This window comes from Culex pipiens, unplaced genomic scaffold, assembly GCF_016801865.2.
Source record: "Culex pipiens pallens isolate TS unplaced genomic scaffold, TS_CPP_V2 Cpp_Un0158, whole genome shotgun sequence".
Taxonomy (NCBI): Eukaryota; Metazoa; Arthropoda; class Insecta; order Diptera; family Culicidae; genus Culex; species Culex pipiens.
Window position 1 is genome coordinate 1 of NW_026292975.1, and position 9,206 is coordinate 9,206.

The 9,206-nt window shown below is 39.3% G+C and overlaps 1 protein-coding gene across 1 annotated transcript; it reads right to left on the minus strand.

Annotated features, from left to right (window-relative positions):
• Window positions 1–6: 6 nt before the first annotated feature.
• Window positions 7–2,513, minus strand: LOC120414231 (uncharacterized; the record flags this gene model as incomplete). The annotated part of the gene is made up of 1 exon (XM_039575341.2): window positions 7–2,513. A coding segment is annotated over exon 1 (2,507 nt), but the record flags the coding sequence as incomplete, so codon positions are not given.
• Window positions 2,514–9,206: the final 6,693 nt, after the last annotated feature.

The window sequence follows — 9,206 nt, forward strand, 5'->3', positions numbered from 1 at the left end:
ACAAACCGGACACAGCAGTTCAGCGATATCCGTAGTCTGTCCATGGCACTTGCACTCGGATTGACGTGTAGGATTTCGCCAAACAGAAAATGGGGGAGGATCAGCGATTTAAACAGTTTTAGGCGAGTCCCAACCGGAGCACCAGCAGCACAACTGTAGAGCGTGCGGAGACTAGCATAAATTTTTCCGCACTGCTGCTTAATCAGGTCGTCCCACTGCAGATCTGCCCGAAAGATGAAGCCGAGATTCCTCGCACTTTCAGTCCACTTGATTACCTGCCCATCCATTACCACAGGTGGCAGCATGTTGGCTTGAACAGCTGCTCTACGGCGACCAGTCACGAACAGCGCGTTGCTTTTTGCTTGATTGACATACAGTTGGTTTCGACGCGACCATTCCACTATGCTTGCGAGATCTTCGTTCATCATGCGTATGATTTCACGGGAGCAGGGCCCAGGACGACCGATGTACAGCTGAACGTCGTCTGCATACATCTGGATTGAACAGAACTTGAGGGCCGTCGGCAGATCATTGACGTGGCAACAAAACAACAGCGGGCCCCACACTGATCCTTGTGGAACTCCAGAAGTGGCTACTCCAGTTTCAGACTGTTGATCACCGCAGAAAACAGTCTGTGTTCGGTTTTCCAAGTACGATTTGACCAGGTTGACCGCAGAAACAGAGAAGTTGAACTGTACTTCCAGTTTGGCACACAGCTTGCGATGTGGAATCGTGTCAAACGCTTTTGAAAAGTCGAGTAGCAGCAGAACAGCAGACCCTCTGTTGTCCACCGTCTTCGCTAATTCGTCGTAGACTCGTACAGCAGCAGTTTGTATGCTTTGACCTTTCCGAAATCCGGCTTGATGATCCGTAAGGAGGTTGTTTTCAGCGATGAACGTTGACATCTGACGTTCCATCAGCTTTTCGAAAGCCTTCGACAGTGCGCACAGGATGCTAATCGGTCTGAGGTTGGTCAACGCGTTCAGATGAGGCTTTTTCCGCAATGGCAAGATTTTTGCATGCTTCCAGCATACTGGGAACGTAGAAGTCTCGATGATGCTGTTGAAGATGTGTGTGACTTGCTGTATGGTCAGTGGCAGGATGATCTTGACGAAGGCAATCGGCAGTCCGTCAAGTCCAGTAGCGTTAGAACTAATATCCCACACAGCATTCACCACTTCCCATTGCTGCACAGGTCGGAAAGCAAAACTGTACGGATTATCAGGTCCTGTTCTCCTGCGCACGGGTTCACCAGCGATGTAGCTTGACAGGAAGGTTTGGTTTACAGCGTCCGGGTGAAAGTCACACGTGGGTGATGTGCGCTCCTTCCCCACCCCTATGCTTTTGAGGCGATTCCATAGGATTTTCGACGGTGTACGGTTGTCCAGGTGTCGATTAAGGAATTGCGCTTTTGCAGCCGCTACTATCGCGTTTGTTCTGTTCCTCAGCGTGTTGTAACGGCGGCGTGCTTCGTCCTTGAAGGCTCTCGGCGCTCTCCTCCAGTCGCCATAAGCTAAGTCACGCTCCAACATCGATGTCCGAACCTCATTTGTAAACCAAGCGTTTGATACTTTACTGCCTCTCTTTGTCCGGAGCGGTATACACGCATCGTGCACCTGCTTCACCTGTTCGTTGAAGAAGTTGACCAGTAGATCCGGTTCGTTGCTTGCAAAGAAGTCACTCCATGGGATGGCAAGAATCGCGTTCTCGACAGTTGCTGCATCAAAATTGACGTAGTCCCGGTACGTAGTGATCATCGGTGCCGGGTTATCGTCGAAATCGAGGGACCCGAAGATGAGATCGTGTTGCGACATTGCAGGAAAGCCAACTTGGTTAAAGCACAAAACTTTCTCGGCACAGCTCGTTATGAAGAGGTCCAATTGCGAGCAGCCTCGGTTGTGATAGAAGGTTGGTTCCACACCAACCGAAAACAGAGCGTGGGTTTGCAGGACTTCGGTGAAACGGTCTCGTAGGGTGCTTGGTACTGCCAAATCTGTGTTAAGGTCACCAACTAAAAGAACGTTTTCATACCGAGTACCAAACTCCGACAGCTTCGCAGCCAGAAACTCCGAGCAATCGTTCCTGGGGGGATTGTAGACCACCACGAGCAGAATCTTCTCACCATCAACACGCAACTCAACCGCAACGCACTCTGTTTTGTCCGCCGATTCTGCTGTCAGTTCGGTGCGGAAAACTTCGGTACGACCGATGTGGTGCTTACAGTAGACCACTATGCCTCCCCCACGTTGAAACTTCCTGTCGTTACGGATGAGAGAAAATCCGGGAATAGCTAATCTTCGGTCACTGGTTTTAGGGGAAAGCCACGACTCAGTAAAACAAGCCACCGAAATCTTTGAGCTGTGCAGGAGATCTTTCAGTTCGTCGAGTTTTGCAAACTTTCTGGCACACAAACTTTGGGCGTTCCCGTGGCAAACGTTGAGCTTGCCAGAACGGAGGACAGCGTTCATCACTGCCCCGGGGATGTTCAGTGAAGTACGGTTCGGTCTTGGCATTGCGAACAGAACGGAAAGCAGTCTACAGAGGGGCAGAACTACAACTACGACAATTTTTACAATGTTCTTGATGGTTTTTGGTTACAAATTTCACACAAATTACAAAATTACAAACTTATTAAAAACAAATTGTGTTAAGTGGACGAAAAAAGAACGAAAAATGAGTACTTAACTAATAGTTCGACTATAGTCGGTGAAGGTGTTCCTCGGAACGAACAGCAACAGCAGCTTCACCAGCAGCACGCTTCACGTAGACGGTCCCAAGCTTCGTGTATACCGTCGTCAGCCTTCCGTCCTTCTTTAGCCGCAGAGCTGCCACCTTGAGTTTCCGAGCCGCAACGGTCAGGTTCTCGTTGACGTAGATCCGGTGTGTCGAGTTGATGCCCAGGTGGGAGAGTTTCAGGTTGCAGTTCTTCAGGTAGTTGCTGTAGAAGTCGTCTCGGTTGTTCCGCAAGGCAAACTGAAGCAGGACCACTCCGTCTCCGTTGGTACCGGATTTCAGTCGCCGGGTGTCGATCAACGGCGTGCTGGATTCGCTGAGGCCGACTTCCTTCCACATTGCCTTGAAGTACTTCGCCAGGTTCTCTTCGGGCAAGTAAGGGATACCGCTCACAATAAGCTCGTCTCGTTTCTCAAGGCCGCCCATCTCTTGACGAATTTCGTTGACCTGCTCGCAAAGTCCAGAAAGTGCAACTTCATTCGACTGGAACTTTGTGGCGCACTCGCCCTTAAAGTTGTTAATCTCGCGCGTAACTGCGTCCAGCTTTCCCTCGAGTTCTGCCTTAACGGTGTCGATTTTGGTGGCGATGCTGGCGTTAGACTCCTCAATTCTCCGTAGCGTCAAGTCGAACTTGCTGTTCATGGCGGAGAAGAGGGCATCCAGGGTCATCGGCTGCGACGGTTGTGGGGGCGTTGCAAACGACATCAGTTCGTCTGACCCAAACGAGTCGTTCGGTCGGCCGCGCTTTGCTGAGTTGACTGTTGTTGTGGTGCTGTCAGTCGTTGGAGAGCGTATCATTCTGGCGCAGCGGTGAGCAGTGAGACGAGAGAATGATACAGCTCACTTTCCTCTTCCTCGTCTATGTTCAGCGAGTGACGCGTCCTGGCCAAAACAAACCGGCGATTTTGCAGCAGCCGAGAAAATCCGGTAACACAACGACGAGGTCAGCAAACACGCCCACGGTCGCAGCGGCCACTCCGGCGATAACTTAAGTCGGTTTCAGGTCGAACTAAGACGATAAAACTCCACTTTCGACAATTTGTTTACGAGCGCTTAGAAACAATACATTCTGGTTGTAACTTTTCAGCATTTGAAAGTTTGGTTCTTTTGAAATGTTAATCTCGATTTAAAAAAAAATGGAAAATATTTTTTTCGATAAGATCAGAAAATTGTTTCATATTTTAACATTGAAAATCAGAGCATAAGTTGCTGAGATATCGACATTAGAAAATGGTGGGTTGCGTTGGTGAGACTTAGAAAACATAAATTTTTCTGCTTTAAATCTTTGCATGGCAATATCTCAGCAACTAAAGGTCGTTTGAACAAAGTTCAAAAAAGCAAAATACCGAGAATTTTCTCAGCTTTTCAAAAAAAAAAAAATCAAGAGTTGGCAAACATGGGCATTAATTTTAAAAAATGAAAAAGTGCGACTATATTCAAAAAAGTTACATGAAACTGGCTATTACTTGAATTACTTTTTGATTTCAAATTTGATTTAACATCGCAAAATTAAGTTGAACAATTTTTGCGACCGATATTTCGATATTTTGAAAAAATAAAAAAAAAATGATTAAAAAATTCATAACTCGGTCAAAGATTTTTTGCCCATTCTAGAAATTTCTGAAAAGTTTGCTTCTGATGTCCCCTAAAACATGTCAGAAAATGAAAAAAAATACAAATAATGTTTTTTGCAAATCAAGTTTTAGTGACAAAAAATGAAATTTATAATCGCCATTTTTTACCGTGTATCATATTTTTCAGTGTAGTCTTTATCCATACCTACAACTTTGCCGAAGAAACCAAATCGATCAAAAAAATCCTTCAAAAGATACATATTTTTGAATTTTCATATATCAATTTTGTATGGACAGCTGCCAAATTTGTACGGAAAATTATATGGACAAACTAATGATGGAAAATTGCTTCTTTGGGAATACCGAAGGCACCAAAAAAGTTTCAGCCGGATTAAAAAATACAAAAAAATCGAATGACCAAAATTTAAGAGAATTGCTCCTCTGATTTATTGGGAAAATAAGAAAAGAGGACATAAATTTGGAATAATAACAGGTTAAAAATATACATTTGATTTTATTTAAAAAGTGTCCAGTCCATGTATGCCATTTCGGACTCTGTTGGTCAGATATTCAATGCATAAAAAACTTAATTTTTTTTTGAAAAATGTTTATTAAAAATATCTAAAACAAGCCTAAAATTTCAAAAAGGCTTTAAAAACAATTTTAAATTTTATTTTTTAAACTCTTTGCAATCGTCTATCTCGGCCATATGTTTGTTTTACTAATTCTTTAGGGTGCACAGCAACCAAGGAAGTTGTTGTCTTCTTATTCAAAAATTGACAAACTTACGGACCCAATCCTGCAACAATCTGATTGTAAAAATAGGCAAATTTTGTTGTAAATCGCTTAGTAGACAGTACTTTAGAGGGTGAATAAAAAATTATATCGATAGTTCTTATAGTTTCGAAAATACTAAAATATCTGTTACAAAAATCTTGGTGCAAAAGCTCTGGTTGATGTGCACCATTACACTAAAATTGTAGTGAATTGTTCAGCTAATAGAAAACAAATCTTTCATAAATTGAAACAAATGGGAACTTATAAAACCATCAATACATTTTTATAACTTGTTAACGGTGCATTTTATCGAATAATTGTTGAGTACTTTTTCATAGCAAAATTGATTTATACTTTGAAAAATGATTTACGAAACTCTTTTAGAGTACATTTCTTTATATTTTTTGAAAAATTCAAGATTTTTGTAAAATATCATATTTTGAAGAATATGAGCTCTTAAAACACATACAAAAAATACTGCTATTATGAATATTTTTTAAGACTGAGTTTGTTGTAACTGTGTTTCCTGAATTGGTATCTTCGCCACCTACATCTTTGCTGGATACACAATGTCGTCCAAACAATCCCTTTCGAAGACAGAGGTTCACGAATATTTACATACTATTTATGTACGGTGCTACCAAATTGTAGGACAAATTGTTTGGACGGACAAATGAAGCAACAATATTGTAATTTACACAATGTAATCGAAAATTATAACACTGTAAAAACACAAACAAATCACTAGAAATTCATGAATGAATCATTTTGCGAAAGGAGTAATGAAAAGAAATAAAAGCTAAGCGTCATTACCCTAATTAATATGGTTCATTCCACCATACCCAAAAAAGTGCAAAATTGAAATCAACATATTTTAAACAAGCTAAAATTTGGTGGGGCTAAGGATACCATTTAAACAAGCAAGAATCTTTTTGACACGAGCCCAAATTTGCGATTTTGTCGTGAAATTGTGGAAAAACTCAATTTTTAAACTACGATATTTTAAGACAACACATCTTACATCTCATCTAACATCTTGTTGAGACTGATTATTAATTTACCCAAATTGTTTCTCACCGTTAATTGTTAGTTATTAATTGATTTTACGGTTTGCTTGGTGATCAAAGAACTACTCATTAATTAGAAGAATGTTATGAAAATTATAGGTGAATAGGTGCCTAGTGTCATAGAAGAAGAGTGCTAAGAATTTTCATAAAATTCTTATAATTAATTAATAGTTCTTTGATCACCGAACAAGCCGTTAAATCAATAAAAAAAATGAAAATTGTTTCATATATATATATATTTTTTCTAAATTCACCCCTTTCGATTTCAGATTTCACAAAGACGGTCGCGATGTCTCTCGGAAGGCTAAATAAACACCCCGACAAATTCCGCAGCACTGATCTTCACAGCCAGAACTCCGCGTCCACGCTGTCTTTGTCGTCTTCTAAACAGCAACAGCAGTAGTCACAGAACAACACGAAACAACTTCCGGCCATCCGGCGCGTTGCCATTTGCACCTGATGGCCATCACTCCCCCCCCCCCCTCCCAAGAGTGTCTTTGTGTGTGGTGCATGTCTAAGCTCGGTGCATCCCATTTGCAAAATGCATTTCCGCTCCGTTCTGTGCTGCGCAAGTTTGTTATTCCCGGTGTCGCGATCTACGAGACTGCTGCTGCTGCTACTGATTAAATATTGACGTTGGGTATTTGAATTTTTAAACAACTCTATGCAGACTGGGTTTTGTTGCGCTGAGACGACCGGGGGGCATCACTGGAACTGGCATTAGATATTCGTATCCATTCGGGCAAACAATTGCAACTGCATTTTGTGAAACTTCAGAGTGAAACCATATATTTGCGACGAAAAGCACCATCATTGGCAGTTGCTTTGTTGCTGTATCATACTGCAATTGGATGTTTATTTAGCAGGATAAATTTAGTGCTAGATGCAGATGAACACGAATGAACATAACAGTTCAGATGTATGCTTATTTGTGAGTATTATTTATTCATGATCTCCATTTTTTCCAGGCTGGCTTTGGCTTATTCTTGTAAGAAATTTTAAAAGTGTCAAATGAGCAATTCTCTACAAAACCGGCCGATTTCGACCATTTTTATTTTTTGTATTTTTTTATTTGGCTCAAACTTTGTGGGGGCCTTCCCCATGACCAAAGAAGCCATTTTGCATCATTAGTTTGTCCATATAAATTTCCATACAAATTTGGCAGCTGTTCATACAAAAATGGTACGTAAATATTCGAAAATCCGTAACTTTTGAAGGAATTTTTTGATCAATTTGGTGTCTTCGGCAAAGTTGTAGGTATTGTTAAGGACTATTTAGAAAAAAATAGGTACACGGAAAAAAAAATTTCCCGATTTTTTTATTAACTTTTTTTTCACAAAAACTCAAATTCCCAAAATACGTATTTTTTGATTTTCGAGATTTTTTGATATGTTTTAGGGGACAAAAATCCGCAACTTTTGAGCTATAGAGAAACATGGTCAAAAAATCTGCCGCCGAGTTATGATTTTTTGAAAAACTGGTAATTTTTGGAAAAATATAAATTTCATACATAAAATTTTTTTGACCTCATTTTTTTATGCAAAATTGAATTTGCAATCGAAAATTACTTTACAGATTTTTTGATAAAGGGCCCCGTTTTCAAGTTATAGCCACCGAAAGTTTGATTTCAGCGAAATATTTGCAGTTTTTCGATTTTTAAAAATAGTGACCATGAGTGACCATTTCTGAAAATATTTTTTTTGAAAAGTTCAGAAAATTTGCTATAAAATTGTCTAAGAGACATTGAAGATTGGACCTCTGGTTGTTGAGATACAGCGGCTTAAAGAAAAAGAAACACGAAAATTGAAGTTTTCTAAGTCTCACCCAAACAGCCCACCATTTTCTAATGACGATATCTCAGCAATTAATGGTTCAATTTTCAATGTTGATACATGAAACATTCGTGAAATTTTCCGATCTTTTCGAAAAAAATATTTTGAAAAAAATTAAATCAAGACTAACATTTTAAAAGGGCCAAACATTGAATATTATGCCCATTTAAAATGTTAGACTTGATTTAATTTTTTTCAAAATATTTTTTTCGAAGAGATCGGAAAATTTCACGAATGTTTCATGTATTAACATTGAAAATTGAACCATTAATTGCTGAGATATCGTCATTAGAAAATGGTGGGCTGTTTGGGTGAGACTTAGAAAACTTCAATTTTCGTGTTTCTTTTTCTTTAAGCCGCTGTATCTCAACAACCAGAGGTCCAATCTTCAATGTCTCTTAGACAATTTTATAGCAAATTTTCTGAACTTTTCAAAAAAAATATTTTTAGAAATGGTCACTCATGGTCACTATTTTTAAAAATCGCAAAACTGCAAATATTTCGCTGAAATCAAACTTTCGGTGGCTATATCTTGAAAACGGGGCCCTTTATCAAAAAATCTGTAAAGTAATTTTCGATTGCAAATTCAATTTTGCATAAAAAAATGAGGTCAAAAAAATTGTATGTATAAAATTTCGATTTTTTCCAAAAATCACCAGTTTTTCAAAAAATCATAACTCGGCGGCAGATTTTTTGACCATGTTTCTCTATAGCTCAAAAGTTGCGGATTTTTGTCCCCTAAAACATATCAAAAAATCTCGAAAATCAAAAAATACGTATTTTGGGAATTTGAGTTTTTGTGAAAAAAAAGTTAATAAAAAAATCGGGAAATTTTTTTTTCCGTGTACCTATTTTTTTCTAAATAGTCCTCAACAATACCTATAACTTTGCCGAAGACACCAAATTGATCAAAAAATTCCTTCAAAAGTTACAGATTTTCGAATATTTACGTACCATTTTTGTATGAACAGCTGCCAAATTTGTATGGAAATTTATATGGACAAACTAATGATGCAAAATGGCTTCTTTGGTCATAGGGAAGGCCCCCACAAAGTTTGAGCCAAATCAAAAAATACAAATAAAATCCATTTCCGGTTTTGGTAGAGAATTGCTCAAATTGGTTTTGTCTTTTAATGTTGGTTTAATAATTTTCTAGAATAAAACCCAAAGTCAAAAATACGAGGATAAATTGTGCAAATTTAATCCACTATAAATTCGACGAA